The 26,634-nt window shown below is 37.5% G+C and overlaps 4 protein-coding genes and 1 pseudogene across 5 annotated transcripts; 2 read left to right on the forward strand and 3 right to left on the reverse strand.

The window, feature by feature from the left end:
* Positions 244-1,476, reverse strand: Or109PSE (odorant receptor 109 pseudogene; annotated as a pseudogene).
* LOC100678708 lies at positions 6,130-8,306 on the forward strand. 2 transcript variants are annotated; one of them, XM_003424704.5, is made up of 3 exons: positions 6,130-6,560; positions 6,926-7,291; positions 7,615-8,306. In XM_003424704.5, exons 1-3 carry the CDS (start codon positions 6,206-6,208, stop codon positions 7,914-7,916), a joined length of 1,023 nt encoding a protein of 340 aa, XP_003424752.1. In that variant the 5' UTR covers positions 6,130-6,205; the 3' UTR covers positions 7,917-8,306. The 2 variants fall into 2 exon arrangements, with proteins under 2 accessions (XP_003424752.1, XP_003424751.1); XM_003424703.5 differs by having other exon boundaries at positions 7,423-8,026.
* On the reverse strand, positions 7,934-13,460 carry LOC100120727 (trimeric intracellular cation channel type 1B.1). The gene is made up of 8 exons (XM_031932666.1): positions 13,354-13,460; positions 12,333-12,932; positions 10,544-10,700; positions 10,369-10,464; positions 10,208-10,296; positions 10,054-10,141; positions 9,845-9,965; positions 7,934-9,659 (listed from the first exon to the last, which is right to left on the reverse strand). Exons 2-8 carry the CDS (start codon positions 12,451-12,453, stop codon positions 9,504-9,506), a joined length of 828 nt encoding a protein of 275 aa, XP_031788526.1. The 5' UTR covers positions 12,454-12,932; positions 13,354-13,460; the 3' UTR covers positions 7,934-9,503.
* Positions 13,409-23,949, forward strand: LOC100120750. The gene is made up of 10 exons (XM_001604305.6): positions 13,409-13,778; positions 17,804-17,869; positions 18,157-18,215; positions 18,552-18,938; positions 19,664-20,022; positions 20,098-20,495; positions 20,581-20,716; positions 21,979-22,146; positions 22,230-22,368; positions 22,505-23,949. The coding sequence occupies exons 1-10, from the start codon at positions 13,692-13,694 to the stop codon at positions 22,656-22,658; spliced, it is 1,953 nt and encodes a 650-aa protein (XP_001604355.2). The 5' UTR covers positions 13,409-13,691; the 3' UTR covers positions 22,659-23,949.
* Positions 23,798-26,627, reverse strand: LOC100115937 (3-ketoacyl-CoA thiolase, mitochondrial). The gene is made up of 8 exons (XM_001606162.6): positions 26,212-26,627; positions 25,641-25,807; positions 25,436-25,567; positions 25,096-25,360; positions 24,830-25,005; positions 24,560-24,760; positions 24,324-24,478; positions 23,798-24,233 (listed from the first exon to the last, which is right to left on the reverse strand). The coding sequence occupies exons 1-8, from the start codon at positions 26,228-26,230 to the stop codon at positions 24,149-24,151; spliced, it is 1,200 nt and encodes a 399-aa protein (XP_001606212.1). The 5' UTR covers positions 26,231-26,627; the 3' UTR covers positions 23,798-24,148.
* Between the last annotated feature and the right edge of the window lie 7 nt (positions 26,628-26,634).

The raw sequence follows: 26,634 nt of genomic DNA on the forward strand, positions 1-26,634 counted from the left end.
GCGCTTCTTCTTAGCGCTCGGGTGCTAACTGCGCCGTGTAAAACTGAACCATTTAAGTCAAGAGTATCGTATAAAATTTTATAGGACAGACTGCTAAAATCCGTAAGTCTCGCCAATTCGTGACTTAACAGCGGATTTTAGCCAAACTGTGCTATAATAGAATTTACGAGGTAAATTTGATAAATTATTCTTCAAAATTTATAATATGGATAAGGTTTTTTCCTTCGGTAAATTTATCGATCATTAGTTCAAATCTTTAGATGGGTTTTTCAGGATGTTGAATGCTGAGTAAGAAAATTTAAGAACCTAAAATTATAATATTTGTTTGAATACTTGAATATATCAAATACAATATAAAAAAAAGAAAATATTCTTACATTTAGAAAAGCATCCAAGTTAACTTTGATAATAGCACCTTTAAACAGTTGAATAGGAGATGATGCCATTAGCATCATCAATAATAAAGTTTTCTGCGTTTTGCTGTGCAAAGAGATCCAATCCATATTGTAAATAGATCGAAAGAGTTCTCTACTCTGTACAGAATAATATCGAAATAGATAGAAATAGATAGTTTTGTCTTACGAATAAACTAGCACAATTTGAAAAAGTTTATACTTCAATTATCATTCAAATAAATTCAATTTTGGTAATCTTGAGCTATCATACGCGGATATGGTTCTTTACGATTTGTTTATTACATGATTTTTGGAAGCTGAATCGATTTATGATACTTCTTTAATTGTGCTACATCTTCGTATATATAAAACAAAAATTGTACAATATCTATACCGCACATTAATTTGATTATACACTTACATTTAATAATACTTGATTACTATACCAGCAGTATAATAACATTTGATTCAGCAAACAAATAAGATATAGAGTAGTTATCACAAAGTCAGCGCTGTAAACTTTGATCGTTGTGAGCAAATAAATGCTTGTACCGATCACTGAAAGACTTGCGCAAAATTGAATAAACAGAACTTGCAAGAACGTCTCGCTCAGCAGTTCGGCAAATCTGTAAGAATATACGTCATAACATTTTCTTGACCTCACAAAAAAAAAAACGAAAAATGTAAGAATAGCTTACTTTAAAATACTATTATGATCAGTGATGCACGCATTCGTCAAAAACGATTCATATAAAAAAATTGTATTTTTGTCCTTCTCACGTAGCGCTAAATTCTGAATTTTGAAATTTATCGACCAAACACGATGATTAAGAACTTCCAACTGCGCACATATCTGAAGTATGAATCCTGTTACAAGAGTTTCACAAGCTACATGGACTACACCAATAGTTAAAAATCCTGTCGATTGATGTAGGTAACAACTCCAATAGCAGATCGAGATGCTCATATTGCACGGGTACCATGCATACAATGGTGGGGTCCAAGTAGCACTCACAATTGGTATAATTATGAAATTCAAACAATTTCCACACACCAACGTCGCGTATGATAAACTTATGTATCTGAAAAAGTTTGAAGAATACGAATAAGCTCTAATTACAGTAATACGTGACGCCGGACAAACTCTACACAAAAATAACCCTACACGCTACACAAAATAATTTTACACATTAAATAACTACACGAAAAAATCTGCACAGATATTTACTGCACGAAAATTCCCTACACACATTTTCGGTAATTTTACTACACCGCAAAACTCTACACAATCGTATAACCTATTGTTGTCAACAATGTAGAACAATAGGTTATATGATTGGGTAGAGTTTTGTTTTGTGTAGTTGTTTTCTGTATATAGATTTAAATATTTGGTGTAGCGTGTAGGATTATAAAAAGGTCGTAATGTTAGCTATCATTTGTGAATTATTAAAGTAAATTTTTATGCGATGATGTACAATATTTTAGCATGCATATATAAGCGCATTTATTTCGTGATTTTGCACAAACAATAAAGAAGTATACGTTGCATTTACACATATATTATATTATACTCGCTGCTCAACATGTTATACACTTAATATATGTACACATATTATACACTTATTCATCTCAGCTTATATAACATACAATGTACTTATAGAATATTCTGACAATTATTATATGTATGTACAATCGTCGCAGTTGATCCAGTAAAATACCTCAGAGATCAGTTTCGTTGGAAAATACATAATCTTGCGAAAAGTACTTTACATCATAGGTATACTGCAAATGAATTAAATACATTTTTGACAATACAAACCCCATATTTACCTTTAACAATTTCACATCATATATTACACTAGTACATTCACTATTTTCGCATACTATGCATCGCGAACATCTGCAATGTTGTGACGACCACTTGTCACTTAAAAAGATGAGCCCCGAGTACCAAGAACAAAACTACTAGCTGTTATTAAGTATACTTAGTATAATGACAGACTATAGCTACAAGTGCCCCATAGCTACCCAGTTCGATGTTTCATTGTTGCTCCCTTATAACGACGACAAAAAAATCAAGGAAATTGTCCGAGAAAGCAATTAAACGTAATTTTATGCTCCCTTAAATGCGAGAATAGAAAATAGGACAATTGATCAAGAGAGCGTACAATTAAATGTCATTATACATAAGAGTATGCTCTTGCATCAGTGCTGGCTATGCTGGGACGGATAGTATATCGATACTGTACACCGGATAATAAGTAGCGAACAATGATAAACGCTTCTTAAATCGAAAGCTTTCCAGGAACAGATAGTTCTATTGTATAATATAACCACTGAAAATAATCATAAATATAACTTTAGTATATTGCAAAAGAATATTTTTAAATGTTTTTAATATTATTGCTTGTAAAAATAATGCTGCATTCATTCCTGTAACGACGCTAACAATGGATTCTAGAAAGCAACAAAACTTTTTGCATTTGCCATTTCTTTACTTGACATTATGTGGTGTATGGAAACCATGTATCGATTACTTTCTATTGGAAGTGATGTTCGATCTGTTCACGGCATTTATGGTTATTACATGCGAAACGGTTATTCTTACTGAGATATTGGCTGTATTATTTTCTGAAAAGAATATGTCTCAAGTGTTGGTGGAAAATATTTACATGATTGTTACGATGATAGGCGGGTTTTTGAAAATGTTGAACATAATTAGTAAAAGAAAGAAAATAGTACTGTTGACGGAGAGTTGCTTGACTAAACTGTGGAATCCCCCAAGAGATCAAGAGGAATTTTTAATAATGACTAAACACGATAAGTTAATCAGGTTTGATATTTTTTTTTGTCTATGTAATAATAAGCCACTTTCATAGCACAGTGTGGCTAAAATCCGCTGTTAGGTCACGCCTATCCGTGACTAAAGTAGTCCTTTTTTGCACCGTATTTATCACACTCGCTACACTCGTGGCATGTATTTATGTACAAAAACTATTCATATTATAGCATAATAACGTTGGAATATATTAAAAAAGGTCGTAATGTCAGCTTCTTTGTTAATTTTTTTTCGAACAATTATCTCATTTTACATAATTTTGTGTGAAGCTTTTCATTTATACAACGGAGTTTTTTACTTTGTGTATTATATTATACATATTATACATATGCGCCTTGATTTATTAGCAAATACAGCTCGTCTTAAATAGCATTGCATTGCAGTAGATAATACAGCAAATATCATCATCACAGATTCAGGTATGTATTTGTTTACAATGTTAAAAATATATTATTCACGAAACTGAAACTCCTGTAATTTAATTCTACGTAATAATAATAAACTAAAATTTTGGGAAATTTTCTATCGTATACGGCATTTTAAAGGTGAAAATAACATTATTGTTTCAAAAGATTCAGGTATAATTGAAGATCTTATCAAATTTTATCCAACCCTTAAAGGAGTGATAATTCGTTGTTATTAATTACTCCACGTATCATCGCATAATTACATTTACCTATACGGAAGAAATATATAGGAACGTCCTTGAAGATTCATATTAGTCATACAATTCTTGCGGAAATAATGTTTTTTTAACTATAAACTTCTTAAATATTTTCGTTGCTGAATTGGAAATAAACAAAACCTACTCTAGTAACATTATTAAAATAATATGCAATTAAAATGCCCCAAATCGATGCAGACATATCGTCGCTCCCTACGAAGAGTAGCACTGTTCAAATTTCCCGTCATAAGTGGCACAACTCAAAATTTCCCGCGAAGACTAGAACAACTCACGCATTTGCCGCGAAAACTAGCAGAACTCAAACTTTAAACAACGAATTTCTATAAAAATTTCCCGATTATTGCAAAACTGTCCCTAATGAACATTTTTAATTGTTCACAATTTTCACAAATACAATAATTTTTTTAATTTATTCACTTTTTAAAGAAATTTTCGAAACTTTTTAAAGCTTCCACGTTCAAGGTTTTCATGAACTAACCCAATAATCCCATAAAAATGTAAAATACTCACATTTTAAGTAACATAAGTCGCGAGTTGTGCTAGTATTCGCGGGAAATACGTGAGTTGTGCTAGTTTTCGTTTGAAAATTTGAACTGTGCTAGTCTTTGTAGGGAGCGACGGTATAGTGTAGTTGGATTTTGCTTTCTCACACACTTCTATCATATCAAGTAGCGCGGATTATAAGTGCTAGATGTACGGGATGGCCGAGATCGAGGTCTAGGTGGTGTGCTCCGTAATTTTTGGTGTCTAGGTAAATATAAATTATACGAGGATGGCGTCTAGGTGTACAGGGTGGCCGATGACGAACTCTAGGTGGTGTGCTCCGTGGTTTTTGGTGTCTAGGTAGATAAATCATGCGACCCAAGCGGAGATAATCTCATTCACATAATTGTTAATAAAGCTTATTAGCTTTTAATAACCATTTATAAAGTGTGGAATTCGGACTCTATAGTTTATAACACTTATTTATGTTTGAAAGATTTGTTTATATATTTTTTAATTTTACAAATGTTTTCAAGCTTTTATTATGTTTTAATAGTTTTTTGAGCGTGTTAAATAATTTTCAAAAAAAAGCTTAAAATAACTAATAATAGCTTGATTATATAATAATAACATTATAGATCTTACTAGAGTTTAGTAGCTTTTATTAGTATCATTGTGTGCTTTTAAAAACATTAGAACCAAGTGATTAAAGAATTATTTTTAAGATATTAGAAGACAAAACTCAAAGTAATTTATAAAATTTTATAGTAGTTATTAGTTTTTGAAAAACTCACTAAAATATATTTTTAAATACCTATAAATCTAAATTATTGTATGTAAATATTTTGTATAGAACTTTTTTTAAAAACTTATTTTTGTGCCAGAATAGATCGAAAATTTAATCAAAGCTAATAAAATCTATAAAATATTACTAACCATTATTAGAGTCCAAAATCTACATGTTATTCGCTCTGCATGTGTACAATTTACTATCAGCCCCACTTTTGGCGGCAAAACTGAGAACTGTTGGTTTGCTTTAATATATTGCATATTGGCTTATATTATACAAAATAATTTGGTGAGAAATTGGTATTGCTTTAAACCGGCGCAAACTTTTTTGAAAGATAAATATTAGTACCCTTGATGTATGCAAAAATTTACTAGCATTTTAAAGACTTAGGGACTTCATAAGAAATATTTTTTATCATTTTCCCATATAAGCTACACATTTTTGCAACCGTTTAGTTCCGAGGGCGGCCACCAATTTATATAGAATACGCATAAAATACCTCGATCCACACAGAGCGAATAGCGAGAAGTAAAAAAAAAAATATACTAAAGGGATTGTTATTCTTATATATTGCGCACAGTTTGTATAGCTGATGGTAATGATGAGTTGATGTGTCATTGTTTGTTGTACACAATGTTCAAACTGGCGTATAAACTACTTATATGTAGAATATACTTTGCTGCATTTCAAAATTTTTTTAAACTATTATTAGATTAATATAATGCACGTGAAATAAAAAATGTGTTATTATTATAAGAATGTAATTTTGACAAATAAAAATAATAAAAAACCATATACGATTGTGCAAACGAGTCTTAATTTATTTTCCTCTAATTTATCTTACGTCACACTTCTGAACAATCAGTTTACTATTGTATAATGTATATAACCATTTTTAAAAGGAAGTTACAATTTCGAAAGTAACAGTTAATTAGTTTAGGCTAAAAACTGAATATCTGCGACTATATCAATCCAAATAACCTGAAATTTTTGTGATCCCCTCAGAACAACTAATGGCTGTTAATAATCCAGTAAAATACAAAATCAGCCAATCATGTTCGAAAACGAACAGTTATACCGAGCCCTGGACAGATATCAACATTTTGCGCTTTCTTCGACTATACCAATCCCATCCGGTTCTCTGGGACGCCGCGAATTGTGGTTATAAAAATAATTGGATCAGGAAGTCCGCTTACCGACACATTACGAAAATTTTGAAATTAAGAAACGCCACCGAAGATTCTTGCATGAAATTGGTCGAGTGGCTTAAAAAGCGATACTTGGAAGAAAGAAATTCAACATGCGAATCTCGACCGGTGTGGTACAAAATCATCAGCAGAATCATCGACGAGATATTGGATCCCAAGCGTAAGAGCTGTATATTATGTTCTGATCAATATAGTAGAACTTGTATAACGTATAATTAATGAATAAGTGAAGCTTCCCGCTCATTGTGATGGCTCTTCTAATCTGCAAGGTTAATTTTTTTCAGGAGGTTAAAATTTGTAAGAGAGCTTTGTCCTTTTGTGTTACGTACAGTTTTTTGAGTAAAAGAATAATAATTACTACATGTCTTTTTGATTAAATTTGAAAAATAGAATTTTTACCGTTTTCTAGTGGGCAATTATCATTTCTTCAACTTTTGATTAAAGTATCAAAAATAATAACATAAACTGCTTGATTCGCATTTACAATAACACAAATACATTTAAAAAAAACACATCTAATTACAGGAAAAGTAAAAGAAGCAAGTTGTACAAGCTTCGAAGCCTGCATGGACTGCTGCGCCTCGCAGGGCCAAGTCGCTCCCTGCTGCTACTTTCGCGCTTCAAAAGACAGTAGCGGCGACAACGATGTCTTACAAGCACAAAGCTCCTGCGACGAGAGAATTCCGTGCTGCTACAACGTTGGCCAGGATGACATGAAAATTGTCGTGTTAAGTTTGAAGCCTTGTATCGAAAACGACGGTAATTCTGATAGCGATGGAGGAGCTTGCGATTGCGATACAACGAGTACGGATGGCGATGACAAGTCAAAGTCTGAAATTTTGGACGGCAGTGATCTCTCACTGGCTTTCAGCGTCAAATGCTGTATTCAAGGTATGTTCCGAGAATGTTATGTTTAAAATAAAATTAATTAGTCGTTAGTCGATAAATTATCATCTGCGGCTCGCTCATCGCACGACACCGTTCCACGAAATTTAAAGTTTCGAAATTTAATTTTTTCAAAGCACAATGATCAACAAAAGAATAAAACAAGAATTAAATTCAGAACAGAAGCATATTATTTAAACAAAATCAAGCTATTACGAAACGAGCTTGCAAGCTTCTCACCAAAGAATCGTTCTCGCGCGCGAATATATCCACTCGAACGAGAAAGCTCCGAAAAAATCCAATTAGACCACAACATATTCATCGCACAGGCTCGATTCCGTCGTCACATGAGCCTTGCGATGACGCAGTCGGCGAATTTGACGAGATGCAGCCAACTCCGGCGTCGACGTCACGCTCCACCAGCGAGAAAACTGGCCTTTTTACGGATTCGTCTAGGGCGCGTTTCCGCGCCGGTAAGCCGATTAGCCTGACTGACGAATACTACGCGAACGATGACTTGCTACTGGCCGTCGGGGAAAGGACGCGGGTCATCGAGCCGCGACGTCACTACGCCTCGTGTCGAGAAGCGAAATTTCACGAATTTTATCCGTTACAGCTGGACATGTTTTAAGAAAAAAAGGAACAATGCCGTTGGCATACATTTTTTACATTTTGCAATGTACATGAATTTTATGTCATACAACTTTTTTACAATAAATTTCAATCCTTATGTAAAATATACTAAATTCGTTTTCACGCTATAGAATACATTAGCCTGAAGAAAATAAGTTGGACTCTCGTAGATGCAACAGTGGTAAAGAGTTTGCACGCGTTGAAATACTTCTGAGTATATTAATGAAATCTATGATAAGTATTGCTCAGGAGTTATAGATTTCAGTGAAGATTTTTCACCTTCGAGATTTGAATAAAGTGAAATATTGCAATGTCCCTTTTGTATAATATAAGTACGTAATTTCCATACGAAATGTCAACAAAGTTTAAATAAAACGCTTCTTACATCTGTGTATTATTTATAATTTCAATCGGTGATAAAATCTGCTGGGCACTCGCTAATACAGCTACGCATCTGAATAGAAAAGCATTAAAAATCACGTACGGCACTTACTTACGCATAATTTCGTTTAAAAAGTCTGATCTACGGACGTTACATTATAGATTGTTTGTGAAATTCACTCATGGTGTATAAAATCGTGATTATTTCGTTTTAACAAATAGTAATAGATGCACTTAAACTAAGCAAAATTCAACTTACACTTTAACGCTATAATTATATAAGGAAAACAGCATATTTAGAAGACTACAGTATTATATACGTTAAAAATAACGCAGGAAGATTTTTTTTATTTTTCATTGTAGAAAAAAATTTGTTGTCAATAAAAAAAGCTAGTTGACTCGAGGACACGCTCTCGAGTTTGCTTCTACAAAAAAAAGTATACTACTATGAAAACGTCAATTTCACTTTAAAATATGTAATAATGGTAAAATTTAACCTATGAATTACATTTGCTTGAACTCTATTTTAAATTATGAATTTTTAAATTTTGTTGAATTCGATCACCAATCTTGGATGAATAAACTTTTAAATGCTGAACTTCATTGCTCACGATTTGCAAGGTTCAACCGATTTAAAAGCTTTATTCATCAGAAACTTTTTACCTTGAAATTTATATTTCTAGCAAGATTCACCGTGGCTGAGAACATCACTTTCTCCAAGAAAAATAATCGCATATCGTTATAGATTATTATGCATTAAAAGTGATGTATAATATGCAATATAATAATCTGTAACGAAATGTTATTCTTCTTCCGATTCAGTAGTTATAATACTGTTTTCTCGCTGTTCGCATCTTGCAACTTTCAGTGAAAGCTATTCGATAAAATTTAAAAAAAAAATATATTATTGTACTTTTCCATATCAACCATCGGTCAATTGTCCTTCCTTAGGAATCAAACCATTGACTAGTTTAAATTACAAACCGCTTTGTATCGCAGTTACGCTTTGGATGAATTACAATATCGTCTGTCTTAGAAAAGAAATCACGTAGAAATTACACATAGACTAGTACAAATCGGCGTATTTAGTTTATGTGCAATGTATACGTCGCATCATTTCGGGATTCGACGCCTTTGATGAAATCAAGGCTTTCAAAGTAAAAAAAACGTAGAAACGTTCTTTCAGTCCGACTCGTGGTTAGTCTTAGTTTGTTTTCTTCGGATCGGCCTTTTCGTCTTTGGCCTGTCCACGACCCAAAATCTTGGCCAGTGAATCCCATATGCCACCCAAGAATAAAGCGCAGAACAAATTCTCAAACGGCACGAAGGGATCGTGGATACCCAGCAGTATGGACGACAACTAAAATAAAGAAAAAAAACGAATTAGTCGGCTATCGAAGATTGCTGTACCAAGTTTCAATTGCTACTTTGAAACAGACATGAATTATATCTTATCTCCAAACTTTATATCTTTGCCATATCAACTTCATCAGAAGAATGAAAAAAAAATAATCATAAGTATCAGTGTGAAATTCAGTTAACAACCTTAAAGTAAACGAAGAATATGACGATGCCAAAGTAGACCAATGCGTGCGGCGCGGAAATAAGGTCAGTCTTCTTGTCCAGGACGAAAATAATAGAGGCAACCATAGACGCTTTCGTGGGGCTGAAAACGAAATAGAGGAGATTGATTTATGCTCGCTGTTCTTCGACGATGAGGAATTATACTCAGCGATTTTGAACTGTATACTCACAAGCTCGGCTGCATGAACTCCATTGCAGTAGGTGTCCAGGCTCCTCGGATCAGACGCTCGAACAGCTTCGTGAAACCGGCTCCGTTTCCTACAGTAAAATACGGCGATTGTTAGTTTCAAGTTCATTCGTTAGAAACAACAATCTTTCAAGTACCTTTGAGTGTTCCAATGAGTATCATGATGAGGTATGCATTCGGGTAGAGCTTTCCGGCGTGGGTGACACCGTCGTAAACCTTTTTACACCTGAAGATTTAAAATTTTCCATTAAACATCCTCTCACTGCACAATTGGACAATAAAAGCTAGAATTGCGTACCTGTAGATCTCCTTCATTGCCGCGCAGATAATTTTCACCGGCAAGAACTTGGCGACTTTGTAACCAATGTCAAACGGCGTGTAAAATATGACGTACCTGAAGCAACAATAAACTTTTATTACAGCCATTCTTCATTGAAACGTAGGCTCGAAAGTAAAAGTGAAAATATAATTACCAAACAACAGTGGCCACGAGAACTTGTTGCCCGTTTTTCAAAGGTGCCAAAATGGGTTCTCCGAGCAGGGCATTGCAGAGCATACCACCGGCGAAGACTACCAGCATCGTCGACAGCCAGCATGACAGGGGATGCTTCCTTGAAAATGCCTGAGCTCCTGTAAATGTAAACAGTAGTATGAGGATTGTAATAATCATAAAATTATGTTCAGTTTATTTTGGTCTGGCATGAAGAGATTATAAATTCTTTTGGCGTGCGAATAGGATTAAGGAATATTATTGTACAAAACGTTACATAATTTTGGCTTCATTCGCCGGGTTCTCAACATTTGACTTGCTTCTAGATAAAAGATACTGTATATAGGTATAATATTTCACAATGGGTTGACTGGAATCCGTTTAAGTGCTAAATGTACACAAGCAAAAAGGGGCACGCCTGTATTTTCGCTATTCAATCACTCTGCTCTTTTTTCCACTCTGATGATAAATTAACAATAGCGACGACAAAAAAGGCTTCGATGAAAATTATTTAAAAAAGGCTCTCAGCCGTACGATAGCACAAGGCGGAAGCGACGGAGACGCCCTTGTCAATCGTTTTTGCTCGTTTAGAAAACGCCGACGACGAGCATTGAACTGTGCAAACCGTCAAAGCTCACTGCTCTCCTTAATTTTTTTTTTCCTCTTACAGCAACGCCCAACACAGCCGTCATAGCGAATTTGGAAAGTCAGTTAATTCACGCTGTACAGGAAGAGCCGAACATGTCCAATTTTCACCGGTCGCGGTGTACGGCTAAAGACGCTTACTTACAGAAATAGATTGCGAGTCGCGCGGGCACTTGGGCAAAACGAAAGACCCGAAAGCGCGCCGCGTATCAATTGTGCCAAGAATTCGAGCGAACTGAAAGTCTAGCTGATTTTCCGTGTTTTGATCTTTTTTTTTTTCATCGATATTATTTTTAAGTTATTCCTGTGTGCTGCGAAAAATATCCCTATAAAAATCGAAATGTATGGTACATTCACAAACTATTAGACGAAGCTATAGGTGGGCATTTTTTAGAGTACACCATGGAATCGCTACAGAATCATCATCGTCGCGTAATCAAAAGTGCGGAATATATTTAAAACTTGGCAATTTTAGGCGTCGTTAAGCAAAATAATAATATTTAAGCAGTCAGTTCGCTGCTGTTGTTGAGCAAAATCAGAATGATTCAGCATAGATACCGCGAGTATTTAAGCGTTATATATACTGTGACTGATTGAGATAACAAATTTTTTAAAACTTTTCACTCCAAGTAAAACAAAATCCGTTTCTAGGACTATTTAGTACTATACAGCTGAATCGAAGCAACGAAATCGATAAACGTCAATAAATTTCCTAACGAAGCTCAATAGATAGATGGACAGGAGTGAATATAGACAGGAGTGAAGAGAAATTGATTTTAAAGAAGGATAAGACTAGGAGAAAAAGCCGCGCTAGAACAGAGGGACACGTTGATCTATAATTACAAGAGCGAAGCTAAACACCGAGTGCTTTATATAGCCTACTCCGCGTGTTCCATCGCTCTCTTTGCACTCGACGCTTTACAGCAGTATGTTACATACAGCGCTTTTTCATCGACATATCCCCTATGCTTCTACAGTAGAGCCCGCAGATATTATACGGAGAGTGAAAGAGAGAGAGAGAGAGAGATGCGGAGAATATTCTATCCCTCGCTAGACGGGGGAGGTGCGAGGAGGGGGAGAGCTGGCTTTTAATAATAGAAATTCGGAGGCAGACCGCGCGCGCTTACCCGGTCCCAAGTCCTCCCGGACGTGCAGCGCGCAGAGCACGCTGTGCGCTATGTCGAAGTACGGGTACATCTTGAGCTTGACCACCTGATTGGCCATGTCCAGGAAAGCCTCGGCGTCCATCCTGCCTCCTGTCCTTTATTCGCTGCCTCGAAAAGAGAGTGTAGATGCAAGATATTCACTGTTGCCGCCGATGCACGACACGCGACTGAGCTCCGGCTCGCCGCCGCACCGAGCTCGAGCCTATATTTAAAAAGGCTCTCTGTCTCCCGCGCGCGCTACGCCTGCGTGCTGGTATTTGATGTGCGTGTTTCCGCGTTATTGGCGCTACTCCTCGGCTTCGCTCTTTCTATCCACTTGCGTCGCTGCTACTGGCGAGGATGTCTGACTTTGGCTGGCGTAAGATGGAGAGACGTCGTCGAACTACTGCTGCCCTGCGAGAGAGGCACTGGCCTACTACTGCGGCTACTATATAGGTACGTCGGCTCTCGTTCGTCTGCTGAGCTCGACTCGCTCTTTCCTGAACTGACTGCGTCGTCTGCTGGTTCTGTATATATATATGCGGTCGTCTGCTAGACTGGTGAGGGAGAGATCTGCATTACCTACGGCGATAAGGACGATTGCTGTAACTTTTATGTTAGATTATTTTCGATCGAACCGTTTACTAATTTACTAAGTAATATCGATGATTCGACAGTGAAAGCGAAGCCAAGTTGCTCGATTGTGATCTTAGCTCGTTTTTATTTCTATCAGCAGCATTGTACAGCTACAAGCTACAAGTGGAGCATAGAAACTCCAGTCTTATACCAGTAGCTTCAAACCGCGGTCTAGCGAATCCAGGAAAAACAATTCATCACGCTTTCGCTACACAGCACACGCACCCGCAGATAATAATGTACAGAGCCAAGAAAAGGATGAAAGCAAAGCAGCTGCAGTCTCAGATCAGCACACGCAGCTCGCTCAAGCGATAAAAGCGATGAGGAGAAGCGATAATCTAGAATACACGTATATATAGGTACACACACGCAGCGCATCGCCGCAGAAGAAATCGAGTGGACGGCCGCAGGTCTGCTTCCCTCTCTTTTATCCTCTCGTGTGCCCGCGCGCGGCCACTGACAGCAGCATTGCGGGGCAGCGAGCGACTATCGCGTCAGTTAGCGCCACCGCCGCACGAGCGCCTCGCCCGCATACGGTGTCTGTGCGCGTTTTTTCTTCCTCTCCGCAGCTCGACTCCTCTCGGAAACAAGTGTATACGGTTTTATATGCGCGCAGGTATACGGAGAACTTGCTCGCTGCGAGCCGAAAGAAGAGAAGCCCTCGAGAGTGTGTGTTATGAGTAGCTGCTGGCGCAGGGGACGACGATGTCGAGGCCGATGTCGCGGCGAGCCGAGGCGCTCGAGGACATAGCCGGCTGGTCGACCGCCGACGTCGTCGCTTTGTTGCAGAAGGTGAGTAAACTCGTTGGCTCGCGACTGACGAGAGAGAGACAGAGAGAGAGAGAGCTGACTATCTCCGCTCGCTCGAGACGCTTTTACCGATCTCTGCTCTTGCTGCTGTATACTAGGCTCTGTTTTTACGCTTCCTTTTTCTCTCTCTCTCTCTCTCTCTCTCTCTCTCTAACATTCTGGCGTTTTTTGCGCGGTTAGGTTAGTTTGTTTATGCTCGAGGTTTGCGACACACTCAGCTGACAATACGCTCGCAGGATTGGTAATAAGTATAAAGAAGCTTATAAAAGAGTTACGGTAATACTTACGCTTTGGCAATTTCGTTGCGACCGAACCGTTGGACTTTCGCAAGCGTCTTCGAGGAATAAACCTATGCTGTTAATAATCAGACGTTTTGATGAGTTAATAAGGTTTGCATATGCGGCGTCGCGCGCATTCTGATTGTTTCAATAAAATTAGAGGACGATGAACCGACGCCGAGGAAAAAATTAACATTTGTCATCGGCAAGGTTACTCGTTAACCTCCTTTGACAGTCTCGGACTTGATGTATTTTTTTGCGTCTTTTCGAGTTGATGAAATGTTGTTTCGGTTCATGTACTTACTAAATTGGAAGGAACGTTTTATTATTGTTGTGTAATTAACAGCAGTTTCGTTAGTTTGATGCATAACGCGAGGAATTTGGCATTATAATAAGTATAATAGTGAAAAAATACGCGCGTTTTATCACTGCACGTGCTCCTGCTTCTTCACTGTTATATGCTAATTGGGACACTTCAGTAGCGATTTTATTTTGCCCGACGTGAGTTTTACCTTGAAAAAGAGCGTAAGCGAGAGAATGTCTATTATCCGGCTCGCAAGTTATTCCAAGATCTTTCTAAGCTATGTGTATAAATGTCTGATTTTGATTGAACGAATGAAGCGTTGTGTGTGTGTGTGTGTGTGTGTATACGCGCTGCTCTCGATTGCATGCATCAGTGGAGTTCAAGAAGTGCGTGTACTTATAGATATAGAAATACAAGCCGTCTTTGTAAACTCGTATTCTTATCTTTCTTTTGTGCAACGCTTTTACTAATACAGCCGCTTATACTGTTCGCTATACAAGTACCTACTTCACAACAGCGGCATATTTTTTCTATGTGACAAAGTATAGGTATAGTTTGTGGGCGTTTTAAGAAAACAATTAATTGTACGGTCACCAAGTATGAAAACACTTAGTATTTTAAACAGTGCTCATAATCTGTTTCACCCCGGATTGCGCGATGTGCTCGTGAATTATTTACTTGTACTGCGTGCTAAGTACTTATTGAAAATATTTAAGAACAACCATGATAATTGTTTTATCGTAAACAGTATAAATGCCTGTTAAAAAAACAAAACAAAGTATGATTGACTCCGAAAAACGTTGTCTTTAATAATTAAAAACCGAAAGAGCATCATCAATTTCTCACAATTTTCCTCGTACACCTATACACGCACCTATAAAGGATGAAGACAAAATCACGCTATTCAGTTTTTCCAAGCCTCGCATCGACACACACATACACACTCTGCACTGCACCGCACTGCAGCAGCTGCGTGTTTATGTTTGAAAGACGATAAGAGAGCGCGCGAGAGGTGGAGAAACTCATATCCACGCATCTATACGTATATACATATAGTTTGCACGCGAGCTAATTTCGTAAATGTTTCGTTGATTTGTAGGGTAAATATCGCGCGCGGCTTGTTTTACACACGCGCGCTGCAGCTGCTGTTGCTGCTATACTGCTCGCGCTAAACTCGAGTCTGTTTTGAGCTTTGCGCGAGAGAAATTCGCGTTGCCTATACAGTCGACGAAATCGATGTCAATACACATTCATTCGCTCCAGCCTCAAGAATTTATTTAGTGTCATTCCGGGATCACTAGTCACCGCGAGCGCGTGTCATATGGGTTTCTCGTTGATGAATCATGGCCATGTACGCGCACAACTTTTCCCCAAAAATATTTGAGAAACTAAATTCTTCCGTAGAAGGAAACGGCTATTTCTGAAGCGTCGAAGCCGTTGCAGTGAAGCAAATTTCGTCAAATTTAAGATTACGTTGTAATGCAGTAGCTCGTGATCGCGTGTCACTTCCTTTCGCCAGTGACAAACGATCACCTCCTCTTGATTTTGTAATCGTTTCTCATAATTCGTCACGCCGATCAATTGAACCAGATTTGTTCAGTTGGGTATCTTGTAATGCTATGATCAAGCTTCGAGTAATCGTTTAAAATGAAGCAACACGGTAATGATATTGTTACTCGTTGAAACTTTGTAGGTTTGTCTTATTAAAATTTAATAACACTTTTATAATATAACTTTGTTTCAATTCATCTTCTGATAATTGTCATGATTTCCTTGAGCAACAATAAATAATTTACTATTTAGTCTATCTCTGGTTCTGAACCTGTTGGTACCATATCGGTTTCTGGCGCTGAAGATAAAATTAATAAAATTGGTGTATAATTGATGAGACTATAATTATTGTACTAAACACACCAGTGTAAAATGTATAGGGTGTCTTGAAAATGAACTGATGTTGCCTTCATGTTTCAGGCCTCATCGCAAACCAAGGTAATAATATTCGCTCCCTTTGTGAATAAAAATAACTAGTTAAATTAATTACCATCTCTGACGTTCCTGAATGCAATCGACCTCGTCAGTTGTTGCACCGACCGTTTTTGCATCCGAGCTTTCCGAGTTCGTTGCGAAGTTTGTTACGGTAATTCGTCTCATCGGAGTTGTCGCTGTAGTCTTTGGTGTAATCTCAGAAATAACGTCGAGGTATGCAGTCTTTGCTGTAGTCAGCTTCGTCGTTGTTGTCGTTGCAAATCGTGATGAATATACGTTCCGATTTCGCACTTTAATTTTTGAGACTGTACTAGTGCAACGCATTTCACCGCTGAAATCGATCTCATCGGAGTCGTCGCAGATCCAGCTGTAAGGGATGCTTTTGTAACAACGGATTGACGTTGTCGCTTTCATTTGCGTAGATTTAATTTGTTGTTGAGTACATGAGTTTAATATAGCCTTTTAAATTTTGGAAATACGGTTAAATCGAAATCTGAATATAGGTACCTCGTTTAATTCGCCAAAGAGAACCAGATGCGATTCTAACGGTCAGCAAAAGGATCAAGAGCTCCTCCGGCATGTTTAGTTAAAAATTGAAGTATACAGAAAACATAATTAAAAAATTAGAGAATTATCTGCTGTTTTTATCGCGTATACGACAGAAACTTGAACGATATTTTAATATCTCGATTCGCATAACCTATTTTGAGGGGGCGTGAATGGACCTTTCCAAGTGAGTACGAGAATCGAGCAACACCAATCATTATACATATATATATATATATATATATATAGAGAGAGAGAGAGAGAGAGAATTTTTTTAAATACTGCGGTAGTTTACAAATTCGATATGATTCGGGGAAAAAAATTATAAATCTCAGTTAACAACAGCCGAGTACTCGAACTTTTAGCACCGAACCTGTTGCCTTTTACAGTTAAAAGGCCCTTTTAAATTTGCAGTCACGTACAGCTCGACGAGCCCGACGCCGCGTACGCATGTAACTTGCGGGCACACGTGTACGTAAGACTTTTTTGACGTTCGCGGAATTTCTATAAGGAGAGACGAGAGCCGAAAAATGTAAATGCCTACACCGTACGGATGAATAGTCAAAAATATACTCTATAGTCGTGAAACGTTTGAACACGTGGAGCGTGATTTACGAAGGAGCAAAATTTGCGCAGTATATAAATAGTAACAATCTGTTAGGGTGTACGTAGGTATATCCGAAATCGCATTAAATTTTGAATAGCGAGATATGCTTTGCTGTGAAGTATAACTAAGCGTATACTTCACCAAGCACACTTCCTCATTTTGTATAAAATGACAATTTAGTTATCATCATCCGGTACATCCTATACTCTTACTCACTCTTCGTCGTGCGCAATATATAATGATTATCTATGTATATGTATATCATACATTTGTTCTTTTTTTTCAGAATGAAGTTGACGAGGCGTGTTGGAAGGCGGTCCAGAAGCGTCAGATTGACGGGGACGAGCTACTAGTGAGTACACAAACTCTCTGCTCCCGTTATTTTTAGTTGGTAATTTTCTCCGCGCGAAGTATAAATATTTTTAAAAACATCAGTCCGCACTTTCAGCGAAAATTTCAATCATCATCCCCTCTTTTACCTCGTTGTGTCCGCGGTGTACATAATATATCCCCTCCTCGATCATTTTTTCCATTAACTTCTCGTTAAATTTCCCGCATTAGGACGAGCGCTCGCGAGTCGGGGCTTTTTGTGCATCGGCGGGCTGTGCCTTGCATCTTACTAATTCAGTTTAATTGCAGCACTTGACGGAGGGGAAACTCGCGCTCTGGAAGACAGATCTCACCAGGCCGCTCATATGGTAAGCATAGGAGCATTTGTTCTTCTTTTAGTTTCTCGAGCGGAGGCCTTGAACGGTATCGCAGCGCTTGGACTTTTTTTTAAACTTATTTGATGAGTGCTGCTAATTACCGCGATTATGGTATAGTGAATTTTCTGAGTGCCTTTTGTACCGGGACAATTTTTTGAAATTTCAACTATATAACACTGACCTACATCAAAGTTAGCAAGTGACAAATAACAATATCAATTGCTGCTGCAGCTCCAAAATTATAATAACAAGTCAACAGCGAGAAGTCATTCGTGCGTCTCATTGTCAAGAAATTAATCGCCATATGAATTTAATAACAACCCACAGGAGTCTCTGGTCGTTCGTCGAGGAGCTGAAGAAGTCTCCTGAGAAGTATGTCGAGGACAGACACTACCGGCCAGCTCCACCTCCGGCACCGCCACCGCCACCACCAGTGCCTTCAGCAGACGAAGCTGCACATCAACCCGTACTAGCTCCGCCATCTCCGCGCGAATTGACGAAGGTGCAGCAGCAGGACGTCGAGGCTCTCAGCGACACCGGCTCCTGGGACACCGACTTCGAGGACAGCGTCGACGACGAGCCGGCCGAGAGTAGCGGCGCCGAAATGCCGCCTATAATCAGGACTACCAATCCTGCTTTCAGGAATAGCTTGAGGATCTTTCAGGAGAACGATAGGATCAAGATGGAGAACGACGCGAGGGGCTCTTCTCAATCGTGAGTCGATATCTTAATTAAAATATCTTATATTAAACATTGAGATATTTAACAGAGTAAAACAAGCAGTGTCTTACTACAGTCTGCAAAGCTAAACCTTCAGAAGAGCAGCTTATCATTTTTTACTTTGTCAGCAATTCGGTGAGCAGCACGTGGCAATTAGCGATTATTAATGAAGTTGAAGTTTGCACCGTTGCATATGCAACGAATTCGTAAATTCGGAAGTCGTTCCAAATTCAATTGTAAATGCCTTGAATGAGAAAAATAGCATTGGAAAACATGATTGCAACATAAAAAACTATGGAACAACCGTCAAATCAACAATAAATAGGGGTTGGAATACTTCAAGACCATTAGCCCATGCCATTTCAGCGTTATTGTCGAATAAAATGTTCATTAATGCAAGTCACTGGATTTTTAAGATAAATTATTGTTTTAATAATTAATTTACACTCCCTTAATAAATTTCGTCAAGATCCGGGGTGAGGAACCCTTTCAAAATGGCGGCCGAACGTCCGTTGGAGGAAATGACTAATTTTTTAAATGTGCGGCGCAATTAACGCATAAAACTATCTTATCACGCTCATACTTTATTCAACTTACGTAAATACACTAGATATAAATGATTCACTATACGCACTATATGATTCATATTTCGCTTTTCCCCACGCGATGTGAAAAAATAAAATTCTGCCATATTTATACGTGTTGTATCTTTTCCACAGACTCAACCATATCGAGCGCGACATCAAGGCCCCGTCGGAATCAGAGCCAGCTCCCATCATCGAGAACACGTATGCGAACTGCGGCGCAACCGAATCGGAATCCGAAAGCACCTACGCCAATATCGGCTTAGCTGCGAATTCTCCTGCGCCAGTCTCGACGACGAAAAATACCTCGAAATTGCACTCCAATGGCGAACCCCAGGAGAGTCTTGCCGAGAAGCTAAGGAAGCAACTGATGCTACGAGGAGCAGCCAGTAACAGTAACGGCAAACCCGCTGTCGCGCCGAAGCCCGAGGCGTTAAACAAATCCTTCCTGCACAAGAGCGCCAGGATCGTCAATGGACATGGGAATGTTCAAAGTATGCGCTTAACTTTTCGATTATTATCACCGCTTCGCTTTTATGTCACGCACTGAATGAATCGAAATTTTCTAGGAAAAGTCAACCCGCCACCAAAATACGAACCGACGGACAAGTCCGTTAACTATCTGAATCACCAGAACAATAACAATAATAACAGTACCGAAAACTCTTTGAAAAACCTACCGAAGCCTCCGGTCTCAATACGCGGTTTCGACCTGGTGGCGAATTTGCCAACGACTCGCGTAGTCGATGAGAGCGAGGACGACGAAGAGGAGTATGAAGCGTTTGACGAGCAGATCGTCGAGCAACACCAGCGCAATTCGATCATACGAGCGGATAGCGGTCAGTCACTGTCCACTGGTAGTGGTAGCGCAAGACCTAGCTCCGTCGAGAGTGTCTATCTACCGCCTGTTTCAACCGGTCACGAGGATGAGGAAGTCTACGAGATTTATGAATCCATCACGGAATCGGTTGGTTTCGAAGATTGTTTGCAATTTTAGTGTAATTTACAAAACGTAACAGTGACAGTAAACCTGTACTTATGCTGTGTTTTAGCCTGATGAGAATGGGCGTGACTACAAAAGCGAATCGAATGCAAAAAATTCAGCCAATCCGCCCCCGTTACCCGCTAAGCCACCACCGAATATCACGACTGTGCAGAATAACCTTAATAAAGCTGTTTCCGTATCAGGTAATTGGGAGTTATTCTATATTTTTATATTTCTTATTAAACAGTGTGTACGCAAAGTGGTTGCGAAGGTTACGAGGGTAAATAATTCATAGATGAAGTAGATATTATCTGGCTCATTGAAGAATAAAACGGAAAGGAAAAAAACACGCCTGCAAAAACTGTGCCGTTCACACCGCTCGATAGCATGTGTCTAACAAATGGTGCGCCGCTGCACAACATCGAATTCCCATGCAACTTGCTGCACTTGCATTTGGCTTCAGTACAACGAGTACTTCGCAAGTGTCGACATCGTATATAAATTTGCAGTAGATGCAGGATTGTAAATAGTTATAAATATATATATATATATATATATATATATTCAAAATTAATTTAATTCCGCCATACAAGAAGGTATGTAGGGTATCGCGTGTGATGGAATGTGTTCGTGTTTCTATTTGAGACTTGGTGGACAGCTCGTAGGAGGACTGAGTGCTCGACTGGCCGACGAAGTGGCCGACATGATTGTGAGAATCAAAAGGGCCCTCGCACATTCTCGATTAACGTCGCCGCCTGAACCGCCAGGTATTGATCGTAAAAATGACGAGATTTCAAATGTATTTCGTTGCTCCAATTTTACGTATACATCTCAGTTGACGAGAAGTAGTTAAAATTTTTTTTTAATGTATACACAGCTACCTATAACTGTGTACGCATTTGGATGCCTTGAGTGCTTCTGTATTCTATAAACAGCTCATACCAATTATATTTCGGAATTTTCCTTGCGGTCGACGCCGAAAAAATCACGTCGTCCCGACCCCATGCTGCGGAGGACCAACGCGAGGTCGCCGGATATTTCCTCTCAGCTACTCGACGCGCTTTGGGAAAAACTTGGCTCAGTCCCCGTTTAGTCTTCGGAGCGTTCGCTTCTCTTTTCTCGTGAATTTCGAGCTTGAATGTTATACTCTCGTATAAGCTTCGGGCAACGCAAGTGCACAAAAACTGTACAAATCCAAAAGTGTCGAGTAGCGGTTTTAAATCGATTTAAACATTTTCGGTCTACGCGCGAGGATGGCCACGTTGATCGGCGTGCCGAAGCGGCCGAACGTGCGCCGACAAACGAGCCTCTCCGAGTGTCTGACTCAGGAGACACTCGCCCAGGCGCGTCTTAATCTAGCGAGTGCGTATAATATACGATGAAAAACAAATTTATTTATTGCTTCGACGAATGACAAAAATTGCGAAAACCCGTACTGAACATTTTCTTCTCTTTCAATTTACAGAACGTTCTTTGGATAAAAAGTCTGCTACACTACCTCACGCGGGTAGCACTACGTCATTGAACAACGCAGCTAGACCTCTACCACCGCCACCAGATAAGCAGTCCTACTACGAGAGACCCTGGTTCCACAACCTCACCAGGGATCAGGCGAATTCTCTGATCGAAAGACGTGAGTGCATTTTTAAACTCTTTTGTTAAAAAGACGCTCTTGTAATCGTTTAAGAATACTAATATTGCGTTCGTTTTCTGCAGAATGTACTACTGGAAATGGAACCGATGGTTATTTTCTAATGAGGCCGTCCACTACCAATCCAAACAATCCACTTACACTAGTTTTGTGGTGCCGAGACAGGGTTTACAATGTTCCTGTTAGGAGAAGACTTGACAACAGGTGAGACAAGAAATCATCAATGACAAATACTTTAGTTCGTTTTTGCCTGTATACTCGATTGTTATTTGTACTAGGCATAAGCGAATGCATCGCATTAAATCGAGGAAATCATTGTTAAAATATTATCATTTAACAGGTATGCGTTAGGTTCTTCCAAGCCCGACGAGCAGTCCTTCGCGAGTATCGATGAGATCATACCGTTTTATAAAAGGGAAAAATTGGTATTGTACACTGGCGGAGTGCAAACGGGAAGTACGAGCTTATCAGATACACCGCCGAAAGATAATTAGATCCTTTTGGAGGTATACTTAAGTAATCGTTAAGAGAGTATATTTATTAACTTCGGTACTTGTGAAACACGAGTTTACATTATAGCTAAATCAGCGTCTTTTTTAAATTCATGAGTGTTCAAACAAATGTTGTTAGCACTTGCAGCGAGGATTTGATATAAGTTTCAGTCTCGAAAAAGTTGTAGATCTAATATACGTATAAGAGGAGAGAATTTTAAAAAGTGTGAATGATGATCGTGAATTGTCTTAAAAATTTTAATTGATGGTTGTTTTTACAAAAATGTTAGAATTAGAATATTTTTTATTCTCTCATATATTCAAAAACAAGATTGCTATTAATTGAATGCATTTTGTCAAGTTTTACTTTTGTATTATCTTTAACATAAAAGTCTTAGATGAATTGCATTTTTAGATCATGACGTAAATGACTAGATAGATTAATATATGTATGCAGAACCGACATAAAATGAACTGAATATTGCATACAAATAGTTATATACACACGCACATACACACATATTTTTACACAAAATAGTATATTTCTATGCCTGGTACTGAATTTATACGCTGAAGACGTGCCTTATCTATATAATATGCGTGCAATCATATTTATCGTAATTATTATTTTATACGAAACGTGCATTCATATAATAAATTATTATAATAGTATTGATACTAATATAGATATTTACACGAAACATTGATTAAGAGTGAATATCAGAGCAATCATTGTGATTTATAAAATTAGGATATGAAGAGTATTTAGTTGCCATATTTACGATAAGATAAAAATAATTTCTGTACAAAAATTATCTTAAAATATGGTATTCAAAATCAAATTTTGGATTAAAATAATAATTATCATCAGAATCTTATAGTATATAAGGTAATGAATCTTGATATCTGTGTGGCCAATTGTGCATTAATGTTCGTTGTTTGCACAAATACATTTATTTATATACATGCTCGTATAATATACTGTTTTTTAAACTTTTTATATAAAAATATATTTATTTATAGAAATGCAGTAGGGTAATAATATTAGAATGTAAACTTATGAAAAATAAAGCATAAATGTATGATGACACTGTTGAAAGTTTGTGATGTGTTAACGAAATTCAATGTACTGCAATGACAAGTATATAAGTAAGTAGTTTATTCGTAAGATTTTTAATAAAAACCATTAAAAACATTTTTTTATATACGTGTTTAATATTTTTATAAATTTGATCAAAATATTTGAGTTTCTGTAACAAGTATGTATAAAAAATATATATAACTTAATGACTAACATTATTTTGTACAATTTTTTCATATTATAAAAATGTTTGCCAAAATTTTTCAATTTATCACAAGATTTATCATTGCATTGATTGATCTCAAGTTAATGAGATTTTAAATAGCTTTTATTAAATGTATAAACTTTTATGTCAACATTTTGACTCTTAATGATTAAAGACTTTTTTAAAAAGATCTGTTATGGAACAGATTTAAAGAGCTTCAACCATAACAGCAATACCTTGCCCTCCTCCAATGCAAGCTGACCCAATAGCAAACTTGCCAGCGTTTCTTCTCCTAAAGAATAATTAAAAATAAAATTTTCAATTATGATTGTTTATTCCATTGTCATATGCAGATAATCAATTTGGTATGGACAAAACTAACCTCAGTTCATGAACTAAATGACCAGTAATGCGAGATCCAGAAGCTCCAAGAGGATGTCCAACAGCAATAGCACCACCATTTACATTAAGCTTGTTGATATCAAGATTTAGATCTTTAGCACAAGCAAGTGTCTGAGCTCCAAAGGCTTCATTAATCTGTGGCGAAAAAAATACGAATTTTGAAATTAAAATTATTAATAAGAAAAGAATAATAAAAAATCTTAAAAATCGTCATACCTCAACCAATTCCATATCGTTTAACGATTTTCCAGCAGCCTTCAATAAATTTTTAATGGCTGGAGACGGTCCAATTCCCATAATAGTTGGATCAACACCAACAGTACTGTAACCAACCAAACGTGCTATTGGCTTGAGTCCATTAGCTTTAACAGCATCTTCACTGGCAAGAATGACTACTCCAGCTCCATCACAGACTCCCTGGATAAAGAAAAATATAACAGATATGCTATTACTCTTTTTATGAAAAAAGATAATTTGTAATCTTACAGATGCTGTTCCTGCAGTGACTAATCCATCTTTCTTGAAGATTGAAGGAAGTTTTGAAAGATCTTCAATTTTTGTTTGAGGTCTTGGATGCTCATCCACGGTTACAGATACTTCTCCCTTCTTTGATTTCAAAGTTACAGGTGCTATTTCAGCTTTGAAATAGCCTGCATCGTTGGCTAAATAAATAAATTCAGATCTTCTCAGTAATTTTTCAAAATTTTGTATGTCAAATTTTATCATAATTTAGAATATACGATAAAACGTACCAGCTTTCCATGTGTGTTGGCTTCTTAAAGCAAACTCATCAACTTCTTTCCTGGTGACTCCAAATTGAGCTCCAAGCTTTTCAGCTGTCATGCCCATAGGCATACCACAGTGCGTGTCAAGTAATCCTAGCCAGAGGGAATCTTCAAACTCATGTTTTTGCCCCAAAACTGTTCCAAAACGAACATTGCGTACCACAAATGGCATCTGGCTCATATTCTCAGCACCTCCAGTTAGCACAACCTTTGCTTCTCCAGTCAGAATGCTCTGGAATAAAATAATAAATTAATCACAAAATAAATGTATTGTGAATAAAGAAAGATTGGATTTTATATGCCTTACTTGAGCACCACTGACGATTGCCTGGAAACCAGAACCACACAGCCGATTGACACCTAAAGCTGGCTTCTCAAGAGGAATTCCACACTTTAATAATACGTGTCTGGGCATGAACGCACCATCAGAAGATGACAACTACATAACAAAAGGTAATATTAGAGTTTCTAAAAGCTGTAAATTTTAACATTCATTGGTTAAATCAACTTACAGGCAGAACATTTCCAAATACCACGTTATCAATTTGTTCAGGCTTCAGATTGGCAGCTTGAATGGCTGCGTTAGATGCAACCACTGATAACTCTGTTATACTTTTACCAGTAAAAGCTCCACCCATTTTTCCAAAGGGTGTGCGCTTGGCAGCAACAATGAAAATTCCTTAAAACATTAAACATAGTAGGGGATAAAAACAATTGAATTAGCATATTGTGTTCCCCAACCTACAAGTTGGCAAGTATGAGTTAAAACTATGATACAAAACAAAAATTAGAATCAGAGTTAGGTACAGTGAACAATTGTATCATTTTATAGTGCTCCAAAATAACATGAAAATTCTATATCAATTGTGATGTGAGCAATCAACTGTTTTAATAATACCTCAAAATAGCATTAAAAACTGCAAATTCTAATAAGATAGGACGTTATTGTAACAAAAAAGCTAATAATTCTAACAGTCTGTTAGTAGCCCCTTGAACATTGAATTTGGTATTTATAAGTATAATATATCCATTTCGTTCAAAAATTCTGCCAGGAATTATCATAGAAGTTAACATATTACGTACCTTTAGTGATAGTAGTCATGGTTGTAGATTATATCTACTTCAAGATCGAACAATTTCAGAACCGACTACGTCTACTCGCGATAAATAAGTCCCGGCAAGTGCGGCGGCAACAAGCAACAAGTCGAGTGTGAGTATGCGGATTCAGCCGTTAGGTCAAAGTCCGTATTGGTGTGGCGGTAGTGGTAGGAGTAAGGAGAGATACTGGTTTCGCGATGCAGACGTTCAAAATGCACTGTCATCATGATTCTCTCTATACATACATTTAAATGTAATACGGCCAATATACGAAGTCCTTGAATAATAATCTATGTATCTATGCACTTGAAGCATTGAATTTCTTAATGAAAACAGCAAAAATTAAGACTTCCTCTCGAGAAATAGATTATTGTTTTTAACTTGATGATGGCACTTTTGATAAAATCA

This window comes from Nasonia vitripennis, chromosome 5 (assembly GCF_009193385.2).
Source record: "Nasonia vitripennis strain AsymCx chromosome 5, Nvit_psr_1.1, whole genome shotgun sequence".
Taxonomy (NCBI): domain Eukaryota; kingdom Metazoa; phylum Arthropoda; class Insecta; order Hymenoptera; family Pteromalidae; genus Nasonia; species Nasonia vitripennis.

Excerpts from the sequence above, each read along its gene's own strand:
- LOC100678708 (XM_003424704.5), top strand. The coding sequence starts at position 6,206 with ATGGCTGTTAATAATCCAGTAAAATACAAAATCAGCCAATCATGTTCG. Across the intron at positions 6,561-6,925 it reads CGAGATATTGGATCCCAAGC|GAAAAGTAAAAGAAGCAAGT; the intron begins GTAAGAGCTGTA and ends ATCTAATTACAG. Across the intron at positions 7,292-7,614 it reads CGTCAAATGCTGTATTCAAG|GCTCGATTCCGTCGTCACAT; the intron begins GTATGTTCCGAG and ends TTCATCGCACAG.
- LOC100120727 (XM_031932666.1), bottom strand. The coding sequence starts at position 12,453 with ATGGACGCCGAGGCTTTCCTGGACATGGCCAATCAGGTGGTCAAGCTC. Across the intron at positions 10,701-12,332 it reads CCGGGAGGACTTGGGACCGG|GAGCTCAGGCATTTTCAAGG; the intron begins GTAAGCGCGCGC and ends TTACATTTACAG. Across the intron at positions 10,465-10,543 it reads CTCGTGGCCACTGTTGTTTG|GTACGTCATATTTTACACGC; the intron begins GTAATTATATTT and ends TTGTTGCTTCAG.
- LOC100120750 (XM_001604305.6), top strand. The coding sequence starts at position 13,692 with ATGTCGAGGCCGATGTCGCGGCGAGCCGAGGCGCTCGAGGACATAGCC. Across the intron at positions 18,939-19,663 it reads GCGAGGGGCTCTTCTCAATC|ACTCAACCATATCGAGCGCG; the intron begins GTGAGTCGATAT and ends TCTTTTCCACAG. Across the intron at positions 20,023-20,097 it reads TGGACATGGGAATGTTCAAA|GAAAAGTCAACCCGCCACCA; the intron begins GTATGCGCTTAA and ends GAAATTTTCTAG.
- LOC100115937 (XM_001606162.6), bottom strand. Across the intron at positions 25,568-25,640 it reads TATTTGGAAATGTTCTGCCT|TTGTCATCTTCTGATGGTGC; the intron begins GTAAGTTGATTT and ends TTTGTTATGTAG. Across the intron at positions 25,361-25,435 it reads CAATCGTCAGTGGTGCTCAA|AGCATTCTGACTGGAGAAGC; the intron begins GTAAGGCATATA and ends ATTTTATTCCAG.